A 16,775-nucleotide genomic window follows, 5' to 3' on the forward strand; every position below is an offset into this window, starting at 1 on the left:
GGACAGGAGTCAGGAGCTGTTCAACTACAGGCTGAGCAAGTGCAGAATGGTGGTAGAATGTGCATTTGGCCGTTTAAAAGGTTGCTGGCGATCGTTACTGACTCGCGCAGACCTCAGCCAAACCAATATCCCCATTGTTATTTCTGCTTGCTGTGTGCTCCACAATCTCTGTGAAAGTAAGGGGGAGACCTTTATGGCGGGGTGGGAGGCTGAGGCAAATCGCCTGGCTGCTGATTACGCGCAGCCAGACACCAGGGCAATTAGAAGAGCACACCAGGAAGCGCTGTGCATCAGAGAAGCTTTGAAAACCAGTTTCATGACTGGCCAGGCTACAGTGTGAACTTTCTGTTTGTTTCTCCTTCATGAAAACCCGCCCCCTTTATTGACTCATTCTCTGTAAGGAACCCACCCTCCCCCTTCCCCCAGCTTGCTTTCAAAGGAAATAAAGTCACTATCGTTTAAAAATAATTTATTCTTTATTAATTGATTATAAAAAGAGGGAGAGAACCCGGGTGGGGTTTAGGAGGAGGATCGGCGGGAAGGAAAAGGCCACTAAAAAAAGGTTAAAAAAATGACAGCCTTTTGCTTGGGCTGTCCACTGGGGTGGAATGGAAGGGTATACGGAGCCTCCCCTGCCGCGTTCTTACACGTCTGGGTGAGGAGGCTATGGAACATGGTGAGGGGGAAGGGGGGTTATACAGGGGCTGTAGTGGCACTCTGTTATCCTGCTGCCGTTCCTGAAGCTCCACCAGACGCCGGAGCATATCTGTTTGCTCACGCAGCAGCCCCAGCGTTGCATCCTGCCTCCTCTGACCTTCCTGCCGCCACCTCTCATCTCGAGTGTCTCTCCTCTCCTCACGTTGGTCCCTCCTGTCCTCACATTGGTCCCTCCTGTCCTCACGTTCACTGGCTTCTTTCCTATACTTTGAAACCGTGTCCTTCCACTCATTCAGATGAGCTCTTTCACTGCGGGTGGATTCCATGATTTCTGCGAACATCTCGTCTCGCGTCTTCTTTTTCCGACACCTTATCTGAGATAGCCTTCGGGATGGAGGAGGGAGGCTTGAAGAATTTGCAGCTGCTGGAGGGAGGGAAAAAAGGAGAGAATTTTTTAAAAAGATACATTTTGCAGAACAATGCTTATACTCTTTCACGGTGACCAACACTATTCACATTACATAGCACATGTGATTTCTGTGCAAGGTCGCATTTTGCCTCTTAATATTGAGTGCCTGTGGCTTTGCTGCTAGAGATCACAGGCGCAGGTCCAGGCAACAGAATTCGGCTTGCATGCGGCCATGGTAAGCCATTGTCTTTCGGCTTCTGCGCCCTCCTTTCCCACATACCAAGCAAAGCCCGTTGAGTGCTGCGGTTTTCCTGTTAACCTTCAGCAGCAGAAAACAAACTAACCCCCCCCCATCCAATTCTCTGGATGATCGCTTTATCCCTTCCCCCACCGCGTGGCTGGTATCAGGGAAGATCCCTGCAGGAACCAAACTAACATCCCCCACCCCGCCATGAATTCTCTGGGATGATCGCTTTACCCCTCCCCCCACCGCGTGGCTGGTATCAGGGAAGATCCCTGCTAGCCAAACGCGAAAAGCTCTGGGCCAATTCCCCGCCCCGCCGCGCTTGGCTAACTGCAGGGAAGGATTTCTTTTCAGCCACAGGCAAACAGCCCAGTAGGAACGGCCACCTCTGTGCCCTTAATTAAATTCCCGTATTTCAACCAGGTTACCATGAGCGATATCACTCTCCTGAGGATTACACAGCGAGATAAAGAACGGATGTTGCTTGAATGCCAGCAAACACCGGGCCCATATGCTGCCAGGCTTTGTCATGCAATGATACCAGATTACTTGCTGCAAGCATGGCGCGGTCAAGTGTCCTACCATGGAGGACGGAATAAGGCTGCACTGCCAAGAAACCTTGTGGCAAGGCTTTTGGAGTACCTCCAGGAGAGCTTCATGGAGATGTCCCTGGAGGATTTCCGCTCCATCCCCAGACATGTTAACAGACTTTTCCAGTAGCTGTACTGGCCGCGAATGCATCCCAAGTCCTCAGGGCAAAGTAATCATTAAAAACGCTTGCTTTTAAAACAAGTTTTATATTTTAAAAGGTAAACTCACCTGAGGTCCCTTCCATGGGGTCGTGGTCTTGGATACTGGCTTGGGAGGGTTGGGAGGGTACTTCAGTCAAGCTGAGAAAAAGATTCTGGCTGTTGGGGAGAACGGAGTGCTGGGTGCTCTCCGCAAGCTCGTCCTCCTCCTCCTCCTCTACCCCGTCTGCAGAATCCTCAGGTGTAGCTGATGAGATTATCCCCACCTCGGAATCCACGGTCAGAGGTGGGGTAGTGGTGGCAGCCCCCCCTAGAACTGCATGCAGCTCGGCGTAGAAGCGGCATGTCCTCGGCTCTGACCCGGAGCGACCGTTTGCCTCCTTTGTTTTTTGATAGGCTTGTCTGAGCTCCTTGACTTTCACGCGGCACTGATCTGAGTCCCTATTGTGGCCTCTCTCCATCATGCCCTTGGAGATTTTTTCAAAAGTTTTGGCATTTCGTCTTTTCGAACGTAGTTCTGCTAGCACTGAATCCTCTCCCCATATAGCGATCAAATCCAGTACCTCCTGTACGGTCCATGCTGGTGCTCTTTTTCGATTATCGGCCTGCATGGTTACCTGTGCTGATGAGCTATCTGTGGTCACCTGTGCTCTCCACGCTGGGCAAATAGGAAATGAAATTCAAATGTTTGCGGGGCTTTTCCTGTCTACCTGGCCAGTGCATCCGAGTTCAGATTGCTGTTCAGAGCGGTCACAATGGTGCACTGTGGGATAGCTCCCGGAGGCCAATAACATCGAATTGCGGCCACACTAACCCTAATTCGAAATGACAATATCGATTTGGCGCTACTCCGCTCGTCGGGGTGGAGTACAGAAATCGATTTTAAGAGCCCTTTATTTCGAAATAAATGGCTTCATTTTGTGGACTGGTGCAGGGTTAATTCGATTTAACGCTGCTAAATCCGAATTAAAGTCATAGTGTAGACCAGGCCTAACAATCACTTTGCTAATGGGAGACTGGAATAAACTGCTAAGGGTCAGTTTAGACTAAAAAAAAAAAAGGGGTGGAGGAACAAAGGAGACGCCCTAGATAATCCCAACCACTTTTCCTGCCCTAGACAGACACTAGGAGGCTGATATGATCACTCCATATTTATTCCCAGTAGACTCCCGAGTCCCAGGCCAGAGCTCTATCAACTAGGCAATGCTGCTTCCCGCTCAGAGGCTGATGCTGCTGTAGCAGAGGTGGGAAATCCAGGCTTAGAAGAAAAGGCCCTGTGGAAACCAGGCTCTGATAATGGTGCTGTCTGAATGCAGAGGAGGGCAGAGGGGGTGAGTGATGAGAAGCAGCACCTCGCTACCCCTTGGCTCTCGCTTGCCTCTTATCCCATGATCCCCAAACACTTGATACCCCAGCACCCAGCTCCCCTTGCTTCCCAGCTCCACCAGCCCCAGCCATTCAATCCCCAGTGTCCTCCCCAGAACCCATCACCCTGCCCCCTTAACATTTGATCCCCCAGAGACCAATGTCCTGGTGGATTCGGGGAGCAGAGGAGTTACCAGCCCCAGGGACACTCCCCCTGCAGGGGACAGCTCCAGGTAAGTGGGGGAGCCCAGCCCAGGGGCTGGTGGAAGATGGTCGATGGGGACAGGGGTCTAGAGTGAAGGTGGGGCCTGGCCCAAGTGTTCTTCTCCTCATCGCTATAGCAGGGGGATCCTGGCTGGGAGGGGAAGCGAGAGGGGGGAACTTCAGCCCGGCAGAGGGAGCATCTGGAGGAGTTTCTCTCTCCCCCTTCCCCCACCTATGGCCCATCAGCTCAGCAGCCAGGGCTGCAGCAGGGAGGAGGGGCTCATGGGGACTTTGCCACCTCTGCCTGGGGTTTGCTTAGACTAGGCAGAGCCAGAGGGTCACTGACCAGCTGATGTTCGGCTGCTCCTGGATCCTCACCCCAGCCATGGGCAGCTGGATCCTTGGGAGCCAAATGCCCCTGATGTGTGTGGGAATGAGGAAATGGGTTTGTCACCAGGGCCAGCCCTAGTCAGGGCCCTGAGAGAATTTCCCTGCTGTGAGGAGGAGTCTGTAATGTCCAACAGGGCGTTAGCTCCACTTGGAGCATTTTCCACACTGAGAACATCTCAGCAGTCACTTCCCTGTGTTGATTTGCAGATGCCGGATACTCTGGGAACACCAAATGAAGCTTCCGCCGCATTCAAGGTCTCTCTGTTGTGCAGATCACTGATGTGAGTGTTCGGATTGAATCTTTTCCTGCAGTCAAGCTACTCCTAGGGTCTCTCACACCGGGGTGGATTCTCTGATGTTTATTGAGGTGCGATCGCTGAATGAAACTTTTCTCACAGGCAAGGCATATATGAAGTTGTGACCATGATCTTGGGGGGTGGGGGCATACTGAGATTGCTCAGTTAAGGCAAACTGCAAAGAATGGGGCAGTCAATCCTCAAAATTGGTGGATATTCCAATACTTGGATTCACCAAGCCAGCAACAAGACAGCTTTTACAACACCTTACTGGGCTACACAGGCCAAAGCACAGCTCCCTTGAAGCAACCCAACCTGGTGCTCCCTCCCAGACAGCCCAGTTAAACATGATGGGGGATTACTGAAAATCTTGTTCATTTTATAAAAAGTTCTACCAATCCTAAAGTATCATAGAATCATAGAATATCAGGGTTGGAAGGGATCTCAGGAGGTCATCTAGCCCAACACCCTGCTCAGTAGGACCAAATCCCAATTAAATCATCCCAACCAGGGCTTTGTCAAGCCTGACCTTAAAAACCTCTAAGGAAGGAGATTCCACCACCTCCCTAGGTAACCCATTCCAGTGCTTCACCATCCTCCTAGTGAAAAAGTTTTTCCTAATATCCAACCTAAACCTCCCCCACTGCAACTTGAGACCATTACTCCTTGTTATGTCATCAGGTACCACTGAGAACAGTCTGGATCCATCCTCTTTGGAACCCCCTTTCAGGTAGTTGAAAGCAGCTATCAAATCCCCTCTCATACTTCTCTTCTGCAGACTAAACAATCCCAGTTCCCTCAGCCTCTCCTCATAAGTCATGTGCTCCAGCCCCTAATCATTTTTGTTGCCCTCCGTTGGACTCTTTCCAATTTTTCCACATCCTTCTTGTAGTGTGGGGCCCAAAACTGGACACAGTACTCCAGATGAGGTCTCACCAATGTCGAATAGAGGGGAATGATCACGTCCCTCGATCTGCTGGCAATGCCCCTACTTATACAGCCCCAAATGACGTTAGCCTTCTTGGCAACAAGGGCACACTGTTGACTCATATCCAGCTTCTCATCCACTGTAACCCCTAGGTCCTTTTCTGCAGAACTGCTGCCTAGCCATTCGGTCCCTAGTCTGTAACACTGAATGGGATTCTTCTGTCCTAAGTGCAGGACTCTGCACTTGTCCTTGTTGAACCTCATCAGGTTTCTTTTGGCCCAATCCTCTAATTTGTCTAGGTCCGTCTGTATCCTGTCCCTACCCTCCAGCATATCTACCACTCCTCCCAGTTTGCTGTCATCTGCAAACTTGCTGAGAGTGCAGTCCACCCCATCCTCCAGATCATTAATGAAGACATTGAACAAAACTGGCCCCAGGACCAACCCTTGGGGCACTCCGCTTGAAACGGGCTGCCAACTAGACATGGAGCCGTTGATCAATACCCATTGAGTCCGATGATCTAGCCAGCTTTCTATCCACCGTATAGTCCATTCATCCAGCCCGTACTTCTTTAACTTGCTGGCAAGAATACTGTGCGAGACCCTATCAAAAGCTTTGCTAAAGTCAAGAAATAACACATCCACTGCTTTCCCCTCATCCACAGACCCAGTTATCTCCTCATAGAAGGCAATTAGGTTAATCAGGCATGACTTGCCCTTGGTGAATCCATGCTGACTGTTCCTGATCACTTTCCTCTCCTCTAAGTGCTTCAGAATTGATTCCTTGAGGACCTGTTCCATGATTTTTCCAGGGACTGAGGTCAGGCTGACTGGCCTGTAGTTCCCCGGATCCTCCTCCTTCCCTTTTTAAAAGATGGGCACTACATTAGCCTTTTTCCAGTCATCCGGGACCTCCCCCAATCGCCATGAGTTTTCAAAGATAATGGCCAAGGGCTCTGCAATCACATCCGCCAACTCCTTTAGTACCCTCGGATGCAGCGCATCCGGCACCATGGACTTGTGCTCGTCCAGTTTTTCTAAATAGTCCCGAACCACTTCTTTTTCCACAGAGGGCTGGTCACCTTCTCCCCATACTGTGCTGCCCAGTGCAGCAGTCTGGGAGCTGTCCTTTTTTGTGAAGACAGAGGCAAAAAAATCATTGAGTACATTAGCTTTTTCCACATCCTCTGTCACTAGCTTACCTCCCTCATTCAGTAAGGGGCCCACACTTTCCTTGAATTATTCTTAACATCTGTTGCTAGGTACAACTCCAAGTGTGATTTGATCTTCCTGATTTCACTCCTGCATGCCTGAGCAATATTTTTATACTCCTCCCTGGTCATTTGTCCAATCTTCCACTTCTTGTAAGCTTCTTTTTTGCGTTTAAGATCAGCAAGGATTTCACTATTAAGCCAAGCTGCCTGCCATATTTACTATTCTTTCTACACATCGGGATGTTTTTTCCTGCAACCTCAATAAGGATTCTTTAAAATACAGCCAGCTCTCCTGGACTCCTTGCCCCCTCATGAAAAGCAACAGAGGGTCCTGTGGCACCTTTAAGACTAACAGAAGTATTAGAGCATAAGCTTTCGTGGGTGAATGCGCACTTCATCTTGCGTATGAAGAAGTGGGCATTCACCCACGAAAGCTTATGCTCCAATACTTCTGTTAGTCTTAAAGGTGCCACAGGACCCTCTGTTGCTTTTTACAGATTCAGACTAACACGGATACCCCTCTGTTACTTTCCCCCTCATGTTATTCTCCCAGGGGATCCTGCCCATCAGTTCCCTGAGGGAGTCAAAGTCTGCTTTTCTGAAGTCCAGGGTCTTTATTCTGCTGATCTCCTTTCTTCCTTGTGTCAGGATCCTGAACTCGACCATCTCATGGTCACTGCCTCCCAGATTCCCATCCACTTTTGTCTCCCCTACTAATTCTTCCCGGTTTGTGAGCAGCAGGTCTAGAAGAGCTCTGCCCCTAGTTGGTTCCTCCAGCACTTGCACCAGGAAATTGTCTCCTTCACTTTCCAAAAACTTCCTGGATTGTCTGTACACCGCTGTATTGCTCTCCCATCATATATCAGGGTGATTAAAGTCTCCCATGAGAACCAGGGCCTGCGAGCTAGTAACTTCTGCTAGTTGCCGGAAGAAAGCCTCATCCACCTCATCCCCCTGGTCTGGTGGTCGATAGCAGACTCCGACCACGACATCACCCTTGTTGCTCATACTTCTAAACTTAATCCAGAGTCTCTCAGGTTTTTCTCCAGTTTTATACCGGAGCTCTTAGCAGTCATATTCCTCTCTTACATACAATGCAACTCCCCCACCTTTTCTGCCCTGCCTGTCCTTCCTGAACAGTTTATATCCATCCATGACAGTACTCCAGTCATGTGAGTTATCCCACCAAGTCTCTGTTATTCCAATGACATCATAGTTCCTTGACTGTGCCAGGACTTTCAGTTCTCCCTGCTTGTTTCCCAGGCTTCTTGCATTTGTGTATAGGCACTTAAGATAACTCGCTGATTGTCCCGCTTTCTCAGTCTGAGACAGGAGTCCTCCTCTCTTGCACTCTCCTGCTCGTGCTTCCTCCTAGTATCCTATTTCCCCACTTATCTCAGGGCTTTGGTCTCCTTCTCCCAGTGAACCTAGTTTAAAGCCCTCCTATCCTGCTTGTTCTTCCTCCCGGTATCCCATTTCCCCATTTCCCTCAGGGCTTGGTCTCCTTCCCCCGGTGAACCTAGTTTAAAGCCCTCCTCACTAGGTTAGCCAGCCTGCTTGCGAAGATGCTCTTCCCTCTCTTCGTTAGGTGGAGCCCATCTCTGCCTAGCACTCCTCCTTCTTGGAACACCATCCCATGGTCGAAGAATTCAAAGCCTTCTCTCCGACATCACCTGCGTAGCCATTCGTTGGACTTCCACAATTCGACGGTCCCTACCCAGGCCTTTTTCCTGCACAGGGAGGATGGACGAGAACACCACTTGCGCCTCAAACTCCTTTATCCTTCTTCCCAGAGCCACGTAGTCTGCAGTGATCCGCTCAAGGTCATTCTTGGCAGTATCATTGCTGCCCACGTGGAGAAGCAGGAAGGGGTAGCGATCCGAGGGCTTGATGAGTCTCGGCAGTCTCTCCGTCACATCGTGAATCCTAGCTCGTGGCAAGCAGCAGACCTCTCGGTTTTCTCGGTCAGGGCGGCAGATAGATGACTCAGTCCCCCTGAGGAGGGAGTCCCTGACCACCACCACCCTCTTCCTTCTCTTGGGAGCGGTGGTTTTGGAACCCCATCCCTAGGATAATGCATCTCCTGCCTTCCAATCGGTGGAGCCTCCTTCTGCTCCCTTCCCTCAGATGCATCATCTAGTCCACTCTCCGCATTAGTACCTGTGGAGAGAACATGAAAACGGTTGCTCACCTGTATCTCCATTGCTGGTACATGGACGCTCCTCTTTCTTCTTCTGGAGGTCACATGCTGCCAAATTTCTTCACCATCCCTCTGTCCCCTCTGGGCAGCCTGCTCCGAATCTTCAGAACGTTGTGCCCGTAGAAGCATATCCTGACGTCTGTCCAGGAAATCTTCATTTTCTCGTATGCAACGCAGGGTCGATACTTGTTTCTCCAGACCTCGAACCTTCTCTTCCAATATGGAGACCAGCTTGCACTATGTCGCTTCTGTCCTGTGGAAGAAAGACAAACATGGCACAACTTGTGCAGGTTACAACAACTGAACGCTCACCTTCCATAATTGCTTCCTTCTAAGAGCTTCCTCAGCTCTTGCAGCAACTCACAGAAGCCCGCAAGATGCAAGCCTCAGTGGGCTCTCCCGAGGTGAACTCCCAGGCAAACTCCCTCTGCTAGCCTCCGCTGTTAGCCGCTCAGCTGGTTCGCTGCTGACTGCCTTTTTATAACACTCAGGTCGACCTGGAACGAAGCACTCCCAATTCACACTGTTCAAACAAACAATCAAACACTCAAGCACATGGTCAAACTGACAAACTGTCCCCTGCAACAGACACTCAGATACTCACCCACACAGCCCCCCAATGCAGCACTTAGCGAACCTCCTCTCTGACAGATCCCGCTGTTAGCCTCTGCTGTTTGCCGCATTACTCACCAAGTTAATGAATACTTCAGTTCTTACCCAAATACACATTTACAGCCATTTCTTATTAACTAAACTAAGATTTATTAAAAGAAGAAAAGAGAGTGAGAGTATTGGTTAAAAGATCATTATACATACAGACATGAATAGAGTCCTTACGTCAGTTTCACTGTAGAGATGTTGCTTTAGAATTGTAGAGTCCTTTTCAGAATCCTTTCATGAGGTTATAGTCCCATGTAAAAATGTTCGATATCAGGGCAGTCCAGATGGGACTGGAGATCTCCATCTTATGATTCAAACTTCCTCTGAATAAAGCTCAACAAGATCTGAGAGAAAAGGATCAGGTCCCAAGAGTTTTTATACAGATTTTTGCAGCCTCTCATCAGCCACAGTCCTTGGGAGAACTAGTGTTCACTAGGCTTTTGAAGTAACCTTCTATTTCCTAAACATCACCAGTAATTAACTACATGGATTAACATAAGGTAATTATCCATAAAGAAGTTCATAGACAGTTTACCACAAACTTTAAAGAGACATGCAAAGACATTATTACACCCAAGTTTCATCTAAATGTTATTATTCCCTTTTGATCTCTGAATTAACAGAATACAGCCCTAGACAGGAACTGTTTGGTTCCATTGTTAACCTCTAACAAGATAAAGGCAAACATAGACTAGTACAAGTATCAGAGGGGTAACGTGTAAGTCTGGATCTGTAAAAAGCGACAAAGAGTCCTGTGGCACCTTAAAAACTAACAGAAGTATTGGAGCATGATTTCAACAGTTTCCACCCCACCATCAACCTCAGCCTGGACCAATCTACAAGGGAGGTCCACTTCCTAGACACCACGGTACAAATAAGTGACAGTCACGTTAACACCACCCCACCCCACCGACTGCTATGCCTACCTTCATGCCTCCAGCTTCCATCCCGGACACACCACATGATCCATCGTCTACAGCCAAGCGCTAAGGTATAACCGCATTTGCTCCAACCCCTCAGACACAGACCAACACCTACAAGATCTTCACCAAGCATTCTCAAACCTACGATACCCGCACGAGGAAATAAGGAAACAAATCAACAGAGCCAGACGTGTACCCAGAAGCCTCCTGCTGCAAGACAAGCCCAAGAAAGAAACCAACAGAACTCCACTGGCCATCACCTACAGTCCTCGGCTAAAACCTCTCCAATGCATCATCAGTGATCTACAACCCATCCTGGACAACGATCCCTCGCTTTCACAGGCCTTGGGAGGCAGACCAGTCCTCACCCACAGACAAACCACCAACCTTAAGCATATTCTCACCAGCAACCACACACCGCACCATAGTAACTCTAACTCAGGAACCAATCCATGCAACAAACCTCAATGCCAACTCTCCCCACATATTTATACCAGCGACACCATCACAGGGCCTAACCAGATCAGCCACAACATCACCGGTTAATTCACTTGTACGTCCACCAATGTAACATACACCATCGTGTGCCAGCAATGCCCCTCTGCTATGTACATCGGCCAAACTGGACAATCCCTACGTAAAAGGATAAATGGACACAAGTCAGATATGAGGAATAGCAATATACAAAAACCTGTAGGAGAACACTTCAACCTCCCTGGACACACAATAGCAGATTTAAAGGAGATCCTGCAGCAAAAAAACTTCAGGACCAGACTCCAAAGAGAAACTGCTGAACTTCAGTTCATTTGACAGGTTTCAGAGTAGCAAAAAGAACAGGAGTACTTGTGGCACCTTAGAGACTAACAAATTTATTAGAGCATAATCTTTCGTGGGCTACAACCCACTTCTTCGGACGCATATAGAGTGAAACATATATTGAGGAGATATATATACACACAGTTCATTTGCGAATTTGACATAATGAGCTCAGGATTAAACAAAGACTGTGAATGGCTAGGCAACTACAAAAGCAGTTTCTCCTCCCTTGGTGTTCACACCTCAACTGCTAGAAGATGGCCTCATCCTCCCTGATTGAACTAACCTCGTTATCTCTAGACTGATTCTTGCCTGCATATTTATACCTGCCTCTGGAAATTTCCACCACATGCATCTGACAGAGTGGGTATTCACCCACAAAAGCTTATGCGCCAATACTTCTGTTAGTCTATAAGGTGCCACAGGACTCTTTGTTGCTTTTTATAGACTACTACAGTTACCATCTTCTTCCAGGTCGTTAACAACTTAAGTTTACATTTCAAAGCTCAAGCTTATCTAACATGGACACACTTTTTTAACGTATCTCTAAAGGTTGAACTGGGTCTATTACATGCAAGTTGCTTAACCCTTTCTCTCCCAGTGTCACAGAAGTTTAGCTCCTGTGTGGATTGCTTGATGTTTAATAAGGTGTGACCTCTGTATGAAACGTTTCCCACAGTCCAAGCACTTGTGGGGTCTCTCTCCTGTGTGGATTGCCTGATGTTTAACAAGGTGTGACCTCTGTATGAAATTTTTTCCACAGTTCAAACACTTATGTGGTCTCTCTCCTGTGTGGATTGCCTGATGTTTAGTAAGGTGTGACCTCTGTATGAAACTTTTCCCACAGTCCAAGCACTTGTGGGGTCTCTCTCCTGTGTGGATTGCCTGATGTTTAACAAGGTGTGACCTCCGTATGAAATTTTTTCCACAGACTAAGCACTTGTGGGGTCTCTCTCCTGTGTGGACTGCCTGATGTTTAACAAGGTCTGACCTCTGTATGAAATTTTTTCCACAGTTCAAACACTTATGTGGTCTCTCTCCTGTGTGGATTGCTTGATGTTTAACAAGGTTTGACCTCTGTATGAAACTTTTCCCACAGTCCAAGCACTTGTGGGGTCTCTCTCCTGTGTGGATTGCCTGATGTTTAACAAGGTGTGACCTCCGTATGAAATTTTTTCCACAGACTAAGCACTTGTGGGGTCTCTCTCCTGTGTGGATTGCCTGATGTTTAACAAGGTCTGACCTCCGTATGAAATTTTTTCCACAGTTCAAACACTTATGTGGTCTCTCTCCTGTGTGGATTGCTTGATGTTTAACAAGGTTTGACCTCTGTATGAAACTTTTCCCACAGTCCAAGCACTTGTGAGATCTCACTCCTGCGTGGATTGCCTGATGTTTAACAAGGTGTGACCTCCGTATGAAACTTTTCCCACAGTCCAAGCACTTATGTGGTCTCTCTCCTGTGTGGATTGCCTGATGTTTAGTAAGGTCTGACCTCTGTATGAAACTTTTCCCACAGTCCAAGCACTTATGGGGTCTCTCTCTTGTATGGAATGCCTGATGTTGAACAAGGTGTGACCATTGTATGAAACTTTTCCCACAGTCTAAGCACTTATGGGGTCTCTCTCCTGTGTGGATTGCCTGATGTTTAACAAGGTTTGACCTCTGTATGAAACTTTTCCCACAATCCAAGCACTTGTGGGGTCTCTCTCCTGTGTGGATTGCTTTATGTTTAATAAGGTTTGACCTCTGTATGAAACTTTTCCCACAGTCCATGCACTTATGGGGTCTCTCTCCTGTGTGGACTGCTTGATGTCTAATAAGGTCTGACCTCTGTATGAAACTTTTCCCACAATCCAAGCACTTATGGGGTCTCTCTCCTGTGTGGATTGCCTGATGTTTAGAAAGGGCTGATCTGTTCCTGAAACTTTTCCCACAGTCTAAGCACTTATGTGGTCTCTCTCCTGTGTGGATTGCCTGATGTTTAATAAGGTGTGACCTCTGTATGAAACTTTTCCCACAGTCCAAGCACTTGTGGGGTCTCTCTCCTGTGTGGATTGCCTGATGTTTAACAAGGTGTGACCTCCGTATGAAATTTTTTCCACAGTTCAAACACTTATGTGGTCTCTCTCCTGTGTGGATTGCTTGATGTTTAACAAGGTATGACCTCTGTATGAAACTTTTCCCACAGTCCAAGCACTTGTGGGGTCTCTCTCCTGTGTGGATTGCTTGATGTTTAATAAGGTTTGACCTCTGTATGAAACTTTTCCCACAGTCCAAGCACTTATGTGGTCTCTCTCCTTTGTGGATTGCCTGATGTTTAGTAAGGTCTGACCTCTGTATGAAACTTTTCCCACAGTCCAAGCACTTATGGGGTCTCTCTCCTGTATGGAATGCCTGATGTTGAACAAGGTGTGACCTCCGTATGAAACTTTTCCCACAGTCTAAGCACTTATGGGGTCTCTCTCCTGTCTGGATTCTCTGATGTGTAATTAATGCTGACTTCCAATTCAAACAGTTTTCACACTCGAGGCATTGATAGGATTTCTCTCCCATGTGGCTTTTCCCATGGTTATTAAGATCTGAGCAGTTACTGAAGCTTTCCCCATGGGCCAAGCATTGAAGGGGTTTCCCTCCAGTATGGATTGTCTGATATGTCACAAGCTGTGATCTGAGAATGAATCCTTTTCCACATTCGAGGCACTGATAGGGTTTCTCTTCATTAGGATTGGTCTGCTGGGCTGTGGGATCCTCGTCTCCTCCCCCACATATAATAGATTCATCCACTTTCTTCCTTGGGTGGTTTTTCAGTTGCCTCTCTGGCTTGTGCCAATTTCCCCAGGCTTCTCCCTCTTCCAAGCACTGGGATAAACTCCCTTCAGCTCTTCCCACAAAGGTCCCCTGTGGTTCCACATGCCCAGGAACTTCCTCATGATGATTCCCATCCTTCTTCTCATCCACTGTCTCATCACCTGCTGGGAGAAAGAGACAATCCAGACAGGAGTCATTGTGCTGGGGAGAAAGAGGAATATCACCAAGGGAAATCCCAACACGCTAACATTGTGAAGACTGAGCAACTGGATTTTGCCTCCAGATCCCACCCAAATACTCCCAGGGATGGAAAGTTGGGAAGGAAACTCCTGAAGCTAACAGGATGGGTGGAAAGCCGTGAATGGTATCTGTTGACTACAGCCCTGGTTGAGGTGAGGAAGAACTAAGGGCTCTTACTCACAGCAGATTTTTGGGATTCTCAACTTTTTCCTTCATTCACCAGATGGTTTCTGTTTCAGTCCTCACCTGTGCGATTGCCTCTCAGGATCTCTCTTTCCTCACAGGCCTGGAGATCCGGGACCCACAGTTCTTCCCCTCGTTCCAGGTGGGAGATCAGTTCAGGTTTGGGAATGGGACATCCTGCACAGGGAGTGAAAAGAGACAAGGTCGGGGTGCATGGAGGATTGGAAGAGTGTCTGTCACAAAGGGCATTCTGTGAGTGGGACCTCTCCCCATGATTTGCTGGGGGAACATGGAATCCAACAGGATGGGAACATGATCACTGAGCCCTCTTGGGAGAAGCAGACATCTGGGGAGGTGGGGAGAATTGTTACGCCCTCACAAGGAGTTCCCAGGATCTATGTGCTGTTGGGGCTTGCTGACGCGCACACAGCTCTGGAGTTAGACCATTTCCTATTTCTAAATCTGCAGAGCCCACAGTCTTCCCCAGGGCTGGAGCTATTCCCAAGAAGGGAAATGAAGAGGCATTTTGTGCATCAGTAAGAAACAATACAGACAGGACAATGAATGACTTCTGCCCCCCCCCCCCCCGAATGCTGGAGGGGTGGGCACGGTTTAGCATGTCCATTAGGTTTTGATACCCGTGTCCCAATGAAAGTCTCTCTCACGTGGCAGCTGTGCATTATGGAACCCATTCCCGTCCAATCTAACTGACCAGGGAAGAACCTGACCAGAGTCAGAAATGAAGACCTCATGGCTTCTAATAACCGAGGGGACAGGAATCCCTTACCCAGCGAGGTCACCATCTCATAGTTCTCCTGCATGACATCCCTGTAGAGGGCTCTCTGACTGGGGTCCAGCAGAGCTCCCTGCTCCTGGGTGAAATACACAGCCACTTCCTCGAAGGTCACCGGCAACTGAAACAACAAGAGACCCCCACTCAGCCCCTGCTGCCCCAGCCACAAACCCACTAGTCGCAGGAGAGGAAGAAAGAAAAAAACTTCTTGGAAGCTCTGGGAGGACCAGAGTAGCAGAATCCCACCCCCACCCTGCTCAGAGCGCCAGGAGTCTTCATGAGGCGGGGAGAAGGTGAGACTTCCTTGTCCCCCCCCAGCAGATGGAGGAGGGCAGGGTCTTCTCATTTACCAATTACCGCACACTTGCCAGCCACAGGCTGATACGGGAAGCAGAGCACTGAGCCAGGGACAGGGACAGGAATCCCAAAAGCTTCCCTTCGTATTTCACAGCAGCCTCTGGCCAGTGGGTTCAGGCTCCAGCACTGGGAGTCTGGAAAATGTTCCCAGCACTGCCCAGGAGGGTTATGACCTCTTTGACAAATGGTGGTATGCCCCCTCCTACTCAGAAAATCAGCAGGTTTATCACACCCTGTCTCCTCCCTGCCTCTCCCTCCTGCCGTCCAGCAGCTCCCTGAAAATCCCCCTACCTGAGCTGACTCCATCACAGCCATTTCCCTTCCCTGTCCCCTGGAAGACGGGACGATCTCGAGTGAAATCTGGATGTGATTCCTCAGCCTGTCAGGGCGATTGGGAAGGTTTCAGAAGGGGCTTGAGTGCATGTCACAGCCCGATTCCCCCGAGGTTCTCTCCCTGCAGACAGACGCTCTGGACTCTGCCACGCTGGAAAGAAACCCAGTTAGTTCATTACCACCCAGGCCAGGGCCCTCCCAGCAGAACTAAACCCACTGGGGACACTTTTAAACTCTCCCCATAAGAGAGTCTCTGAGCCCAATGCCGGAAAAAGAGCAGAACCAAAGGAGCCACCGTGGGGGATTCCCCCTGACATTGTCGTGTCACCCCTCTAACTCTCCCCTTTCCCCCCAAGTAGTGCGGTGTTCAGTCGAGTCAGGAACTGGCTTTTCCTCTCTCAGCTCCTCCCCTTGTTCCCAGGGGGATGCAGGGAATGGATCCGGGCAGGTCTGGGATCTGGGAACCTCCCTCCCCATTTGTTGTTCCTGGTTTCCCCTTCCAGTCTCTCCTCTCTCCCTTTTTATCATTTTCCCTTAGGAGAACCGGCGACTGCACCATTGTCCTAGGCCTCTGCTCTCATTAGGCAGCTCAGTCACTGCCACTGCTAACAGGGGTTTGAACCTGGCTGTGTCCATGGGGGCAGCAGCTCTGGGACTCGCAGACACACAGGTATCCCCCTCCCCATGTAGGCCAAACTCACCAGCCAGTCCCTGAAAGGGGCCCTTTGTGCTGAGTCACTTTCCTGCCCATTCCCAGCCCTTTACCCCCAGGTCTCTCCATCACCTGCAGGCTGCGGCTCAGGGGCTGCTGTGGGTAGAACCCGGGGCTGCCCCAAGGGCTGGTTCCAGCCACCGCAGCAAGTCCCCACCTGGGCTGGGCACAGAGGGGATTTAACAAAGGTCTCTCCTCTGCTGGGTAAGAAGCAGCTTCTAGGTTTGGGCTCCCAGGTCAAAATACAGGAGGCAGCAGCTTCGGACCCAGGGAGGTCAACTCCAGAGCTCTA

The 16,775-nt window shown here is 49.2% G+C and overlaps 1 protein-coding gene across 1 annotated transcript in view; it reads right to left on the reverse strand.

Moving 5' to 3' along the window:
* Positions 1-15,753, reverse strand: part of LOC135887387 (zinc finger protein 665-like) — a 61,167-nt gene extending 45,414 nt beyond the window's left edge. Inside the window, exons 1-6 of the mRNA XM_065415158.1 lie at positions 15,730-15,753; positions 15,076-15,202; positions 14,352-14,465; positions 12,802-14,026; positions 11,825-12,465; positions 2,130-2,285 (exon numbers count right to left, since the gene is read on the reverse strand). Of these exons, the coding sequence (XP_065271230.1) occupies positions 2,130-2,285; positions 11,825-12,465; positions 12,802-14,026; positions 14,352-14,465; positions 15,076-15,202; positions 15,730-15,753 (2,287 nt within the window). The remainder of the gene's footprint in view (positions 1-2,129; positions 2,286-11,824; positions 12,466-12,801; positions 14,027-14,351; positions 14,466-15,075; positions 15,203-15,729) is intronic.
* Positions 15,754-16,775: the final 1,022 nt, after the last annotated feature.

This window comes from Emys orbicularis, chromosome 13, assembly GCF_028017835.1.
Source record: "Emys orbicularis isolate rEmyOrb1 chromosome 13, rEmyOrb1.hap1, whole genome shotgun sequence".
NCBI lineage: Eukaryota > Metazoa > Chordata > Testudines > Emydidae > Emys > Emys orbicularis.